We start from the raw sequence: 16,778 nt of genomic DNA on the forward strand, positions 1-16,778 counted from the left end.
AGAGTGCCTTTGTGGATATCTCTCGTTGGTCTGTTAGAGGAGTGGAGTTTGAAAGGGATTTCCAGGTCGAGTTGGAGTTGTTGATGTATGGTTTTGTGTATTAGGGTAATAGATTTGTACAGGATTCTGAAATTTACTGGTAACCAATGTAGGTTTCTGAGGATGGGGGAGATGTGTTCACCGCGGCTGGTGTTGGTCAGCAGTCTTGCTGCCGCATTTTGTAACATCTGCAGTGGTTTGGTGGTAGATTTGGGGAGGCCTAGGAAGAGGGCACTGCAGTAATCTATTTTGGCGAACAGTAGTGCCTGGAGGACTGTCCTGAAGTCTTGGAAAAATAATAGTGGTCTAAGTCGTTTCAATACCTGTAGTCTGTAGAAGCTGTCTTTGGTAGTAGTGTTGACCATTTTTTTAAGGTTTAGTCGATTGTCTATTAATGCCCCAAGGTCTCTCACGTGCGTGCAGGTGATGTGAGCATTGTGTGGTGAAGGTGGAGGAAGATTGTTTTCATTTGAAGAGATGAGGAGAAGCTCCGTCTTTGAGGCATTGAGGACCAAGTTTAAGCTGTTGAGTAGATTAGTAATGGATAGAAGGCAATTATTCCATTAGGTGAGAGCTTTTGAGATGGATTCTGTTATAGGGATTAGAATCTGTACGTCGTCTGCGTACAGATAGTGAATTAGGTTGAGGTCTGTAAGTAGTTGGCAGAGGGGGAGGAGGTATATATTAAAGAGGGTTGGAGATAAGGAGGATCCTTGTGGTACGCCAAGTGAAGATTTTGATAGAGGTGACTCCTTGTTATTGATTTTGACTTTGAAAGACCTATTGCTGAGGAAGGACTTGAACCAGTTGTGGGCTGATCCGGAGATGCCGATATCCTCTAGGCGATCCAGAAGGATGGTGTGGTTGACGGTGTCAAATGCCGCCGAAATGTCTAACAGAACTAATAAGAAGGAATGTCCTTTGTCTAACCCCATTATAATATGGTCTGTAAGCGAAATGAGGAGAGTCTCCGTGTTGCGAGATTTCCGGAAACCGTATTGCGAAGGGTATAGTATCTTATGGTCCTCTAGATATTCTGAAAGCTGGGTGTTTACCAGTTTCTCTGTAAGTTTGGCAACAAATGGTAGATTGGAGATGGGTCTAAAGTTGGCTAATACGTTAGGGTCTAGATTGTGTTTCTTGAGGAGGGGCTTAAGAGAAGCGGTTTTTAGGCTGTCTGGGTAGCTTCCTTGAGTTAGAAGGCTGTTAATAATATTTGTTAGAGGTCCTGAGATCGTGTTTGGGATGAGAAGCAGGAGTCTCGATGGGATATTATCGGCCGGATGACTAGATGGTTTCTGTCTTTTTAGAAGGGATTTGATCTCTTTGGTGGAGATTAATTCGAAGCTGTCAAACTTGGGTTTAAAAAAGGAATTGAAATTCTCATCTGATTTGAAAGGTGTTGTGTTTGGAGGAAGGAGGGCGAGAGTATTTAGAATCTTCAGTTGAAAAAATGTGGCGAGTTCATTGGCCTTGGATAGTGCTTGTTCCTCTGGGATAGGTGGCGGGGTTGATTTAGTTATTTGTGTTATGTAAGCAAATAGGGCCTGGGCGTCATATGACAGAGAAGAAAGTTTGTGCACTTCCCTTCCCCTCCCACTACTCCACAACAATCTCAGGGTTAACAGAGATTGGAGAGTGAGTGATTTTTTTTATTTTATCCTTATTGATTTGAATTAATCGGGTGTTATTTGATGTGGATGCTGTTTTGAAATATTGTGTTGGTGTTTGGGAAATTTAAAAAATATACAAGTTTTTAATTATTGGATGTTATTCTGTTCATCCGCTGTTTGAAGTATTAATAATTTTTATTAGTATGGTTTTACTATTATGATTGGTGATTTATATTTATTTTATTGTTTGATGTTTTCTAAGGAATTGTGATGTTTCTGTTTTTCCTTTTGTACCCTACATACAGAATCTGACTTCTTGTGGTTTCCAGTTTAGTTTATGCCTGCACTTTACCATTTATACTTTATGGTCTCTATATTCTGTGTTTGGTGAGGGTCTGTCTGTGCTCTGCATGTGTGATCGAGGTTAAATTCTGCTAATGTGTCATTCTATGTAGGGATCTATTGAAGCTTAGTTTGTTCTATTTTTCTAAAAGGAGGTATAAGGGTGTTTAGGGCTAGGTGTAATGTAGGCAGGGTCACCTCTTCATAGGGTTGTAACTGTTTGAGTGCTGGCGGTTAGTTCTGTTTTAGAATGGGAAGTTTATCATATTGTAATTGCAATTTAGTTTGCTTATGGCTTTTGAAGGACCAAGCCCACACTTAACATGCGTTACAATAGTCCCAATATCATATGTGCTCCAAGTGTCTTTTTGGCTTTTATGCAGGGTTTTCTGGTTCACACTACAGCGGTGCATGTAAATATAATAAACATAACTGTTGTGGTGTTTTTACTTCAAAAGACTGTACATTGAGTGTCCTTTTTCACATAAAATCTTTTATTATAAATGCATAATGTTAAATTGTGTATGGAGAGGGCCATGGTAGGGGGAAGGCTGGGCACAAAGCTGTAAGATTCACTTAGGGTGCTTAATACCCTTGCACTGACCCTGATTAGAAAAATAATACAAATTAATGTTTAAGAAAAAGGAGGAGGGACCAGCACAGTAATTGTTCACACAGGGCTGCAAAAATGTTAGCACTGGCCTGCATGGCAGTGTTCCCACCCCTTCCCAGTGAAAAGAGACCCCGCATGGTGGTGCCATGTGGTGATGCGCTGGCAGGTGATGAGGGGAGAAAAGGCAGGGTCACAGGGGAGACAACACAAATACTTTGGGCCCCGGGTGGCAGAGACCCTCACTATGCTTCTGGATGATGTCACTCACGTATTATGGCTAATTCAGCCCTGCTCATCAACGGAGAATCTGCAAATGTCAAAATAAATCTTTTTTTTTTTTTTTTTAAATAATTATTACTAGTACAAGTGGTTCTGAGCTATGAAATCCTAATCCATATGTTACCCTGAAGTCAATGATAATCTGGTTCTGAGTCTGTACACTCTAAAAAGAAAAATGCAGTTAACAGTACAATAATGCAGGAATCTAGACTGACATTGAGACTGGTTCACTTCAACAGACCTATGCGCAGAATACAAATAAATGCAGAAATGTAGAAGCCCTAGCACCACTCTTCCCAGACTTTTATCCAATATGACCTCATTTTTTAAATTTTAAAATCCATACGACCCCAGATGACAACCCGAACAAAATAGCGGATCTCTACTCCCTCACCCAGCTCACCCAAAGCAGGGACACAGCAGTAGTCATGGCAATAGCGTGATGTAGGGAACCTGTGCGTCAGTGTGCCGCCATCAACACAGATTTCTGATCAAACAAGAAGCCTATGCAGGAGGAAAAGGTGGGGGTCTGAATGCTCACAGGCTCTGCACTGACTGCCACTGCTGGGTACAGGTCAACATGAAGGTCCACAGGGTAGGGGGAGCAGCCCTACTCTGTGACCCCCATCCACTGATTCTGTGACTCCCATTTGGATCACAAACAACAGTTTGTGAATCACTGTCCTGGCATCTAGCATTGGTGTAGCCAAAAGCACAAAGATCCTCTTCAGCACTGAGGTCTTAAAAGAAATGGGAGAAGTAGCCTAGAGGTTAGAGCAGCAAATTTGAGAACCAGGGAAGCCACGGTTCAAATCCTGCTGAGGCTCTTTGTGACCTTGGGCAAGTCACTTTACCCTCTGTTGCCTCAGGTATAAAATTAGGGACTGATTTACTAAGCTTGTGTCCCACAGGTGCAAAATGTAAGGGGAGCCTTAGTAAATACAGCCCTTGGATTGTAAGTCTTAATAGAGATACATACTGTACCCAAATGTATCTTGTCTTGCACTATCAATGAAAAGGCGTGTGCTGAATAAAACAAGGTAATATAGGTTTTATCTTATAGCTGAAGAATATTGATCCCTCAAGTAGGATTAGCAGTCTTTAGAAGCAACATTCCCATCAATGCTTTGGTCAATATATTTGTCAGTCTTTGTTGCCTGCTTTCATGCAATATTTTTCCTTGAGTCCCTATATTTACCATGTCATGCGATACATATCTAATTAATATAGCAAAATATATTACAACTATAAAGCTAATAATTTTGCATACATTTTAGGGTGCAGTGGGCAAAAGCCAGCTAAATGAATATGTGGGCACTTATTTGGTTAGATTCTAGCCAGTTATTAAGATTGCCAGCTAACCGCGTGATTCATCAAGCCATGTCAGGGTTCAAACATGTTATATCACATATATTGTGTGATATATGTGATATTTTGCATCTCCCCGCCCAGATATTCTCCCCTATTACAATTACCTTCTTCGCATGGGATTTGCATACAGGAATAATGCAAATGCATGCAAAGGTCATGATTAGTCAATTTGATGTTAATATTTTATCGCGGGCAACTGAGAAGGGACAAGGTCAGGTCAGCGCCATTTTGGAAAATGGTGCTGACCGGGCAAGATGCTAGGGGGCACCTCGGCCCTGACGCGGGAGCCTCACCTTAAATTAAGGTTTGGGGGTGTGGGAGGGGAGTGGGGGAGGGTGCCATGAGGGGGGTTAGGAGAGGGGGCTGGGACCCTCATTCTTTTTTTAGACTCAGGGGGTGGGGGCTGGGTATGGGAAGGGGGTCGGGACCCTATTGTTGTCTTGGGGGGTGCGGGTAGGTATTAGAAGAAGGCTGGGATTTTATTTTTTATGTTTTAAGCTCTGGGGGAGGGCTGGGGCCATGATGATCTATGGGTGGGAAGGGGGCTGTCACTGCATGCCTACATTTTTACATTTTTTACGTTTTGGGGGTGTCAGAACCTGGCAGCCCCAGGTTGAAACGGGTCAGCACAGACCCATGCTCAACCTCCCCGTTTGCTACAGGTTTTTTTTTCTGCCACTTTAAATGTGTGGCAGGAGTCTCAGGACCTGCATTAGGATCCCAAGTCTCCCACCGCATATTTAATACATTTCAAATAGGTATAGTTATTTTATCGTGGCTGATCACCTTCTCGGTCAGCCACAATAAAATATTTACATCAAATGGACTAGTAATGACCTTATTTGCATTATTCATTCAGTCAAATAGCATGCAAACAAGGTCATTGTAATAGGGGAGGGAATCTGGGCAGGGAGATGCAAAATGTTGCGTATATTATGCGATACGTACAATATAACGCGCTTTAGAACACTACTGCGGCTTGATGCATCATCCAGTAAATTAGCCAGATTACTTAGCCGGCTTCGATCGGACCAAGTACCTGTCCTAAAGTTAGCCAGCTATAGTTTGCCGGCTAACTTTAAGATAACCAGCTATATTCAACAGTTTGGCTGCACTATTGAATATACCTCCAATGTTAGCCGTATAAGTTTATCCGGCTAACATTGCTATCCGGACTGTGTCTGAATATGGATCTCTTAGAGCCCAATATTCAAAGAGCACGGAGCACTCAGATTTAGGGACCTAAGTTCCTATATTTTGCAAGTACAGGTGCCTTAAAAGTTTATTTGAATATGGGTGGTTAACTTTAACATGAAGCACCTAATGGTAGGCCAGGTATAGGAACAACCTAACTTTAAGCACCTAACTTAAGTACCCAATGCTGGAAATCAGTGCTGAGCAGCTAGGTTTGTTCCCTCTGACCTGAGCCCGATCACGTTTAAGGTGCCTAAATTTAGGCACAGTCTGAAAACATTTTTAAATTCAATTGTCTAGGCACCTAATTATTAAAGTTAAGCATACTTAAGTCTTCTGAATATCGGGCTCTGAAGTTCTTGGGGTTCGGACTTGATGTAAAATGCTATCTAATTGCTGAAAAAAATAGGAAGCTTTCAAAACCACACAAGGTAAATGTTCCAGTAAAAATGAGTACAAGAGGAATGAATTCTTGTGCTTTATTTGGTTACATATCCAGAAACCAATTTGTATCATTTTAGATGCCACATAGAGGACTGTAAGTATCTGCACAGAGCAAGGCATCAAAGAGATATCAGCATGAAAGGGTCTAACATAGACCTGGCTCATATTTCGTTTTGGCACTTCTTACCGACTAATTTCTGCATCTTTTGTGTTTTATTTCTAGGTTGTGTTTATTCTCATCTATGGATTAGTAGTTGTTCTGTTGATGTATGTGATTTCCTTCATATTTCGCAAGGGCCAGAGAAATCCTGATTGTTGGTCATTTGTCCTCGTAATGGTAAGCAGAAGGGGAAGGACGGTTCCCACTTAAAAAACACCAAGATAAAATCAAGCAGAGCAGTGCTCGAACATGCATGTCATGTGGCCATGGGTCAGACTTATTAAGAATGCCATCACATGACCAATCCATATCTGCAGTGTGGTACTAAATCCACCATTTTCAGTTTTCCAGTACTTCCAGGTGGAGCTATTCTGTTTCCCCACATACAAATAAAGGGAGCAGTTTTCAAACAGTCTGCTTAAATACAAGTTTATGTTCCCATTGCAAAATGCTCACGGGTACAAAGGATCCAAGCGCTTTGCAACTGCTTTTTGTGCAAGGGGTTTCACACACAGAAAGCCTTGCACAGATGTACACGTAACATCCGCGCGTTCAAGCAATTACGACAGCAAGGTGAGTATGTGCAAGCTTGTGTGTTCGCACCGGAAAATAAGTGTTTTCAAAGTGGGCATGTTTAGGACATGTCAGACTTGGGTGTTAGCGGTTACTTTGCTACTTTATAACAAACGTGTGTACATCATCAAGAGTGTGTGAATGGCTTTTACACCTGCTGTTTAACATCCCAAATTCAAACTTTCCTTGTCTTTTTGGACCTGGTGTTCGACATGCTGGCTTCTTGTGGTGAGTGCAAAGGGCAGCTTGCGAGGAATAAAGAGAGAGAGTGTATGGGGGGCTAAATGGGAAATAGTTGTCCTTGCCCATAAGTTTGGTTGGCGTATCATGTTAATGTTTTGTTTTTTTTTTAGGTCTGTCCTGTCTAATCCAAGATTTGCTTCCATTCTGTGGGGGAACCTTTTGGTGGCTGTGTCTCTGCATGTTGCTTATGAACCGCCATGATTGTTTACAGAATGACAGTATACAAATAAATAAAAATAAAAATGTCTGAGTGTATATGTGTGTGTGTGTGACAGATCACAGGGGCTGACTGGGACTAAGTGAGCTGTGGGGCCTATTACTGGGGCTAATGGGAAGGGGTGCACAAGGGTTGACTAGGGAGGGTGGGTGGGAGAATGGTGGTAAAGTGACAGACAAAATGAGTATTACAAATGTGGATACACAGGGAGCCACATTTGAGGAGAGAGAAAGAACAGAAGAGGTATACCCTTATTGAGAGTATACAGGACCAGATTACGGTTTTTGGATCTGCTTGAGGAGAAAGTCTTGCGCAGGTTTACTTTAAACAAGGAAAACATACTGTACCTATTGTTATGAATCGGCTCCTGAGGAAGGAGGAGTTAGCAATCTGTTATGCTTTGGCTCCTGAGGAGGGAGGAGTTAGCAATCTGTTATGCTTTGGCTCCTGAGGAGGGAGGAGTTAGCAAACTGTTATGATCTACTTCTCAAGAAGGGAGGAGTTAGCAATCTGTAATGAATCTGCTCCTGTGGAAGGAGGAGTTGCAATCTGATATGTTCAGCTCCTGTAGAGGGAGTAGTAAACAATCTGTTAGGGTTTAGACTGCGGAGTAGCAATCTGTTATGAATCTGTTGCTGAAGACTCCTGATGGAGAAGTAGTAGCAATCTGTTACCAGCGGAGTGCTTGGAGAGGGCACTCAGCTGTAGAGGAATGTAGGTAGGTGGATCCTTGGGCCGATGGCAGATGACTGCGCCCCCAGGAGGATATCCTGAGAGGGACCACCGGCTAGGCTTGGGTACAGAGACAGACACAGATAATTCTTTTATTAGACAGGATAGTAGAACCACCAGAGGTGGCAGTAGTGAGCTGATATGCCCGGCAGGGCTGAAGTCCCTCAGGTACTGGAACAGCGATCCCAGGGTTGCTGAGCTGTAGAGAAACTACAGATAGTGAGCAGACAGGGCATGCTGTGCTCATAGCCAGAACTGGACGACAAAACCCGCACAAGGTCTTCAGGAAGCTCAGCAGCTGGAAAGGGCCAGGCCCTCGAGGAGCAAGTACCTGGTTCCAGGGAAAGCTCTGAGAGAGCGATGGTAACTCATAAATGTCTGTATCTGCCATAGCTTTCAGACAGTAGAGATTCTTCAGAGTGTTCAGGAACATGGACCCTCAAGGAGCGAGTACCGGTTCCTATCTGCAATCTGAAATAGAGAAAAGAGAGCAAGGCCCTCGAGGAGCGGGTACCCCTGGTAAGTCCGAGGAGGCAGAGTAGCTTGGGAGAAAAGCCGAAGCAATCCCCTTACTAACTCAATTCGTTAGCGAATACTGAGACCTTTTATATTGGAAGCGGATGACGCCATCTCAGGGGGACGCCCCCGATGTTCGCACCCTTGCTGGTACATCAATCGGAGCAAGCGGGCGCGTGCCCCCTACATCATCAGGAACATGGCGGATCTGCAGCGTTGTGCCGGTCCAGGGACGCTGGAGGGAGACGGCAAGAAGACGCTGCGGCAGCTAACTGTCCATCAGACCCGGAGGGAGTCGCCCCAGAAGTAAAGAGGGTGGAATTAGGGCGTCGAGCAGCGACAGACGCAACACCTATGACAGATATTAGAGCAGGACCTGTGCCTTTCCAGTTAGAGAAGCCATGCTTTGCCAGTACACTTCAAGGTACAGCCCAGGCCTTTATTCCCCACCAGCACCCTCCAGACACCTCTAGGAGTCATGGCTGGAATAAGCTAATTAACTACTTCCCTATGTATAGATTACTTTCTGGCTACATTTCTCAGGAAAACACATCAGAATCTGTTTCCCACATTAGCTAACAGCAGCAACACCAAATTTGATTAATTTCTACCAAATTGCACATTTCCATTCTGTTTTGAGGACCATCGATTGCACACACATGCCTATAAGGTCACCTGCAGGCAATGAGGCCACACTTTGCAAATGCAAGAGCTTCCACTCCTTCAAAATGCAGGTGATCTGCAATGCCAAGGGAATCATCATGGATGTAGTGCCCAGAGTTATAATGTCCCAATCAAGAATTCATGATTGCTTCAGGACAGACACATCACTGGTTTAAATTCTATGTATGTTTCCTCTCCTACTATAATGATTCTGCAACTAACCTCTCCCTTTTTCTCTCCCTCTGTCTCTAAGTATTCTTACTGATTTGCTTGAGGAGATCCACTCAAGCTTCTACCATGGGCCAGCCCCATAGCAAACCTGCTTGAAATATCTCACTGTATTTTTCTCTGCCCTTGTCCTCAACAAGTGATAGAGATATCCACTCAAAACCTGGCTAATAATCCCCTTAGCATACCCACAGACTGCAGCAGGTGTCCACTACAACAGGACCTACAGGCAAACCAGGGCTGTAATTTGAGAAAAACTTTGGCCTACCCAAAACACATTACCACTGCCTGGACAGATGAGGGGATGTATTCTGTATATCCCAAGTAAGATCTATGATATCATTTTAGACTGCTGTATGCTCTAGGGATGTGCATTCATTTTCAACGCATGGGCAATCCGCAACGCATAAGTCCCTATTCGTTGTATTTGTGAATTCTCGAAATGCATCGTGATCCCCCACGAATACAACATATCATATTAGTTTCATTCTTTTGGCTCATAGTGATTTCTTAGTGGCCGTTTGAAATAGGAGAAGGCCATGTGGGAGTATCCATAGCAAAAACCAGCCCTTTCCTGTGAGTCATAAGTGACCTCACAGCCCTGTCATAGAGTGGGTCAGACAGGTTGGGAAGGAGACGAGAATGCAACCTATCAGAGCTAAGCATTTTTCTCATGCAGCCAATCACCGCTCTTACTCAGTGCTCTGTGATGCTACTCCTGATGATGCAGCACTATTTATACCTTAAGCACGTGGCGTGCCATGCACTTTCTTTGCAGGATGGTCTGGGGAGGTGGTCCGGGGATGGTGGCTTTACTCAGAGTTAGTCTGAGTGTCTCAAATCTGTATTAAATTGCTAGCTACTTTGATAGAATTTTCCATTGAAAAAGATATTTGTTCGATTTGGCTGCAGTGTCAGCTAGCCATGTTTTGTTTGACCGCACTTTTTTTTATTGCTCTGAAACAGTATCTCTGACTATGCCACTAAGAGAAGCTGCTAGCAGTGGCATTTTTCTACTTATTTTACCCCCTGGGGTAGGTTGCAAGCAGGATTTGGATGTTGTGGGTGGGAGATATATTCAGTTTCTAGCTACTTTGATAGAATTGCCATTGAAAAAGATATTTCATCGTTTTTGCTGCTGTGCAAGCCAGGCTTGCAGTTTTTTTTTTATTGAGCTCTTTTAAGCCAAGAAGGCAGTGCACTGGGCATCAGTGGGCACTGGGCAGTTTTGCAGACTCACATATATTGGGACAGCAGTCCTCTTTTAAGCCAAGAAGGCAATGCACTGGGCATTAGTGGGCACTGGGCAGTTTTGCAGACTTACATATATTGGGACAGCAGTCCTCTGTTAAGCCAAGAAGGCAGTGCACTGGGCATCAGTGGGCACTGGGCAGTTTTGCAGACTCACATATATTGGGACAGCGGTACTCTCTGAAGCCAAATCCCCAGTGGGCCTCTTTTGTACTTACAAGCTTGGTATGTGCATATACAGCGGTCCCAGTAGAAGTGTACATCCAGGCACTGCCTCGTGGGCCTGTGGGCAGTTTTGCAGACTCACATATATTGGGACAGGGGTGCCCTCTGAAGCCAAATCCCCAGTAGGCCTCTTTTGGAAATAATTATTTTAATTGAAATCCCTAGTAGGCAGTGACATTAAATCCATAATGTCAGGGAACGCTAGATGTGGTCGAGTGATTGGGACTGGCAGGGGAGGCACTTCAAAAGGCAGTGCCAGTCCCCCATTAAAGTTAAAAAGGGACCTGTTCCAATCTAAAATCTCTGGAGGGGCAGGCAGTTCCATCCGGAAAAAAATGAAATTTAAAGACGATGCATCGCCACCACTTGTTTCTGACCCTGTAGTTTTGGAGGTGAGGGAAGGGGAGGCTGAGTCATGCAAGACAAAATGGCAACACCCAAAAGCAGCAGTGAGAGAGCAGACTCGACTTAGCGTTGAAAACGTAGCGCATGCACTATTTGCTTCTGATTCCGATGAAGAATCATCTTGTGTGGGATTCTCATGATCAGAAATGGAAGAAGTAATAGCTGAAGAAGGTTTAGGAGGATTAGTTAGTCCTGTCTTAGCTTCCACTTCAGTGCTGCAGGGGAGAGATGAAACTGGTGATGAGGAGGAGAAAGAGCAGTCAGCACAGGCACAGAGTGTGACTGATGCCCCTGGCATTGCTTCTCAGGGTGTACCCACTACTTCAGCTGTAGTGCCAGCATCTACCCCGAAGGCTATAGAGAAGGGATCACGAAAGAAATCTGCGATCTGGAACCACTTTAAAGTGACAGAGGACCAGCGTTTTCCTCAGTGTAATTATTGTGCCAGGCCTATTAGCAGAGGCAAGCAAATGGGACATCTAACTAATTTTGGCATGATGCATCATATGAAGAGGCAACACTTAACAACAGTACTGCCATCTGGGGATGGTGGCAGTACCAGTCAGGGGACCCCTTTTTCCAGGCAGCGTAAATTGGTTGAAAAGGAGCATAGTCACCCAGGCCCTCTGCTCCTTCTAGCAGTCAGGTGGCAGGGCAGCAGCCCCCTTCCATGTGGCAGAAGCGACAATTCACCATGGAGGATGTGGGGTGGTGTTCGGTAACGCTATCCTGGGGTAGGAGGCAGGCAGCCTCAAAAATTGTAACCAGGAACATCAGGGAAATGATTGCCCTTGATTTGCAGACTCTTTTGCAGATAGTGGAGAATGTGGGTTTCAAGCATTTGCTGAAGGTCTTAGTTCCAAATTACAAAGTCCCCTCCAGAACCACATTTAGCAGAAAAATCATCCCCAGCCTGTACAACCAGTGTCGCAGTCGCATCCAAGCGCTGCTAGCTAAGGCAAAGGGAGTGTGCATTTCACCTGCGATATCTGGACTGCCATGAATGCTGCACACTCTTACCTCTCCCTGACAGCACACTTGTGGGACATGGCTGAGACAGGGGCAGGCAGCAGCTCTATTACTGAACAAGTATCAGGGTGGAGGTGGGCTTTACTGCACACCCAACTGACGGACAAGGCCCATACCTCAGCCAATATTCTAGCATGCATCAGACAGATGCTGGCGGGCTGGCAGCTACACCAGCGAGACAGGAATCTTCAGGCAGGGTTCTTTGTCACAGACAATGGTGCAAACATGATAAAGGCAATAGCCGATAGGTGCTTTCAGAACATCCGATGTTTTGCACACACTCTGCACCTGGTAGTGAAGTCAGCTCTGGGTTTGGAGTCCAATCACCAACAGAATTAATACCTGCATAGGTTAATACACAAGTGCAGGAACATAGCAGCGCACTTCCACAGAAGTGTGAAGGCAGGGCAGGTTCTCCAACAAAAGCAGACTGATTTGGAGATGCCTCACAAGCGTCTCATTCAAGACATTTCCACCTGGTGGAATTCCATCTATATGATGCTGCAGAGGTTAGTGGAGCAGCAGACACCCCTTCATGAATTTTCTGTGGCAATGACATAAGTGTGCAGAATCCCCTAGGGCATCAAGATTGGTTAGTCATGAGTCAGCTGATAAAAATCCTGCAGCCCTTCAAGGATGCCACGGAGGAGCTGAGTTCCAGAAGTGATACCTTGGCTGACATCATCCCTATAGTTAATTTTCTGGAGGAAAATTTGGAGGGCTTTAAACAGGAAGAGGGAATGACAGCAGAGGTGCTGCATTGTCTGGACGTTTTGCAGAAGCAGGTGCAAGAGAGAGTAAGGCCTTTAACAGAAGACCAGACATACATGCTCGCCACAGTCTGTGATCCCCATGTGAAAGGGAAACTCGCCCTACAGTCCAATTGTCTCACATTTGTGAAGGACCTGCTGTTAGTAAAAGTCTGTGAACAGGAGCGCCATAGGCAGAGACAGATTAGGCATGAAGCAGAGGAGGAAACAGCAGGCATTTCAGAGATTTGTGCTAGCCCAAGCAGGAGCAGCACTCTGTCAGTGACAGCTAGTACTTCCTCCTCCTCCACTTCAGAATGCCAAAGCCATGTTGCCCATAAAGAATCATCTGTTCTGCTATGGGCTAGAGAGAAAGCAGCTGACATGAGTGACTCTCAGCCCACCCAAGCAAAGGAGACACCAGCACAAATGTCAGTGACACGGTATGTCTCAGAGCCCACAGAGGACATGCAGACAGATCCGCTGATATATTGGGCACACAAGTCCACTGTCTGGCCACACCTAGACATTTCAAATGTCATTTCAAATGACGTTTGAAATGACAGGTACCAGGGGGGATTGCGAGTCCTCTCCCCCCCCCCCCCCCCCCCCCGAAGCAAGGCAGGGCGAAAATGAAAACAAAAGTGAATAAAGTGTAATAAAAGTAATAAAAGTAAACTTACTGCATGTGAATTTTCTTTGAACAGTCCTCTCTCTCTCTCCTCCCGAGGCGCGTACTGCGGCTCCCCTGCCTCCTGGGGGGAGCCGGCGCAAAAGCGGATTCCAGCAGCCCCCGCCGGCAAAGGTGAATGAATGCACACCTGTGTGTACAATTTGGGCGCTCAAGGCGTGACGTCACGACTTTTGGCGTCATGGCGTGTGACATCGGTGTTCGCTAATGCACTGCCTTGAGCACCCAAATTGCATTCATTCACCTTCGCCGGCGGGGGCTGCTGGAAGCCGCTTTGGCTCCCCTGCCCCCGCCGGCGAAGGTGAATGAATGCACACCTGTGTGTGCAATTTGGGCGCTTAAGGCAGTGCATTCGCGAACGCCGACGTCACACACCGTGACGTCAAACGTTGTGACGTCACGCCTTGAGCTCCCTAATTGCACGCACAGGCGTACACAGGCGTGCATTCATTCACCGCCGGCGGGAGCTGCTGGAAGCCGCTTTTGCCGCCGGCTCCCTCCGCCTGGATGAATGCACGCCCGCCGGCTCCCTCCACCTGGATGAATGCACTCCCGCCAGCTCCCTCCGCTGGATGAATGCACGCCCACCGGCTCCCTCCGCCTGGATGAATGCATGCCCACCGGCGAAGGTGAGTGAATGAATGCACACCTGCCGGCTCCCGCCGCATACAGGCGTGCATTCATTCACTTTTGCCTGTACGCTTTCGCCCATAAGCTTTCGCCCGCCCGCCCGTACGCTTTCGCCTGCCGCTTTCGCCGCCGGCTGCCCTCGGGAGGCAGGGGAGCCACAGTGCAGCCTCGGGAGGAGGGGAGAGAGGACTGTTCAAAGAAAATTCACATGCAGTAAGTTTACTTTTATTACACTTTATTTACTTTTGTTTTAATTACATGTTGAGCCGATTTTCGCCCTGCGCCCTGTGCCTTGCTTTGGAAGGGGGGGATTTTGACCGGAGCCTGCCTATTGCTGTCACACCACACTATCGCCAGGGTAATGGTCCCGGGGGGTGAGGACCCTTACCCTGGCGAAAGGGTAAGGGTACCCTTTCATGGGCGAAAGAGGGTACCCTTTCGCCCATGAAATTTTGTCTCTCTGACCTGACGCTCCACACTAACGCAGGGGTAAGGGTAGGCGGTAAGTTAGCAGGTTAAACGCTTGGCAAAACTACAGGTTAAAAAGGAGATAATCGGGGTGCACATTGCTGTATGGGAGGGAATAGCTAATCGGAGCGTTTACATCTCATATACATGCTGCGGGCGGAAAGGGTTACCGGTTGATTTAAAGAAGCGGTAAGGATGAGTTAAAAGGGATAGTGAATCGTGGGTTGGACTGATGCGGCCAAATTGTGAGTTAGAAGCGGGTTAGAAGCAGGGTAGCTGCGGCCGTGCTTTACTGTATCGGCCTGTAAGTTAGCACATCAACCACTGGGGGCCCATTGTTAATGAGAGAGAGAGAGAGAGACAAGCCATAGTGTCCTCTCCCTAGATAGGTATTTGTATCCCTATGGTAGGCCCACCTAGTAACTCGAGGTGAGGTTTAGGTATTAGTGCAGGGGGTTAGGGGCTATTTTGACATTCAATGTTAGACGTACGAACAGAACAGACCCTCGGAGTGTGGACACTCACCCAAAGATAAGATTTGGGCAATGTTCTCTCAACCTAGCTTAACATCAGATGTTCACGAGAGACCACTGTTCTGTTCGTACGTCTAACGTTGAATGTCAAAATGGTCCCTAACCCCCTACATTAATACCTAAACCTCACCTCGAGTTACTAGGTGGGCCTACCATAGGGATACAAATACCTATCTAGGGAGAGGACACTACGGCTAGGTGCTCTCTCTCTGTCTCTCATTCTCACCCTCTCTCTCTCTCTCTCTCTCTCTCTCTCTCTCTACAATAGCATTTTGCAGACTGGCAAAACCCAGCCCGCCCCTAACCCCTCCTTTTTTTCAAATTTGCATCGCACCATACGATATGGTGCTATCACATGCGTTAATGGGGCTTTTCACATGCGAAAACGCCTTAGCGCATTTTGAGAAATGACCCCCTTAGATTGTAAGCCCTCTGAGGACAGGGAAATACCTACAGTACCTGAATGTAATCCACTTTGAAGCACTGTGAAAAGTGGAATATAAATCTAAATAAAAAAAATAACAGCACAGAGTCTGGCTCAGTGGTAGGATGCCTTTGGTGTATGCCTTGGATTCCAATGTTTCAACAATCATGAAGCAGCAATCAGTAAAGGGATCTTGTTGGAAAGGATGCATAGAGATTCCCTGATTAAGGTGTTTAGAGTTGGTCTTAACACCCTACTTATATAGTTGGCCTGTGACTGTTGTAAAAGTCATGCCTCATGGTATGGCAGGCCATGACCAGGGATTGTGCTTTGGCCACCATTCTGCTGGATGGATGTCTATGTGTTCTGGAAGGATGGCGGCTTATGTGCAGAAGAGATGCTTCAAGTTATTGTCTGTGACATGGTTCTGTTATTTGGCAGGGAAATAGCGGGGTATGTGATGGAAACAGCAAATAGGAAGAAGCTTACGTTGACACCTCCCAGATAGGTGTTATGTGAACTTACCTGATGTTCCCTCCTGCCTGGCATACAGCTGCACAGCTATTACTCCTCCAGGTGGCTCAGCTCCCAGGCCTTTTTCTTGAGGTCTTCTATCTCTACAGATGAGAAGTTAGAATAATATGCTCTTAACTGAATGAGGCAGTTTCTGTGATACCCTCAATGGCAAGATGCCATTCCTGCCAGCTGACCTTCGATCTTTCCTAACCCTGGCTCTTCAATGTCCCTTCTGACATCAATATATGCTGTTTTCTGCAGCACCCCCTTGTCACAGTAAATGGCATTACGAGCTGTAGCCTTGGCTGCCCTTTGCCCAGTGTCGCCACACTTGGAGTTTCCCTAGTGCCATAAGGGCATTTGTGCTGTCCTCTGAAGCTCCTTGTAACGCTGAGCTGCTCCCACAGCTGTGGCTATGGGGCTGCACACTGCCACAGTTTGTCCTTGTGTGAGGAAACGCCTTAACACTTGAACCCTTTTCCCTGGCTTCTGTGCAAAAGTGCATGCAGCGTGTTAGAGCCTGCACCTAGTTCATGTCATTTTGCACATGCCGCCTTATTGCCCTGTCTTTGATTTTTTTTGACCCTCAAAGGAATTACGCGAGTAAATGTAACATACTATCATAGCAAT

The 16,778-nt window shown here is 45.8% G+C and overlaps 1 protein-coding gene across 2 annotated transcripts in view; it reads left to right on the forward strand.

The window, feature by feature from the left end:
• The window catches only part of LOC115090341 (ATP-binding cassette sub-family A member 9-like), a 306,577-nt gene that overhangs the window by 193,671 nt on the left and 96,128 nt on the right, over window positions 1–16,778 (forward strand). For both annotated transcript variants that reach the window (XM_029599290.1, XM_029599291.1), the window contains exon 24: window positions 6,119–6,232. In XM_029599290.1, coding sequence (XP_029455150.1) covers window positions 6,119–6,232 — 114 coding nt within the window. The remainder of the gene's footprint in view (window positions 1–6,118; window positions 6,233–16,778) is intronic.

The sequence above is a fragment of the Rhinatrema bivittatum genome, chromosome 4 (genome assembly GCF_901001135.1).
Source record: "Rhinatrema bivittatum chromosome 4, aRhiBiv1.1, whole genome shotgun sequence".
NCBI lineage: Eukaryota > Metazoa > Chordata > Amphibia > Gymnophiona > Rhinatrematidae > Rhinatrema > Rhinatrema bivittatum.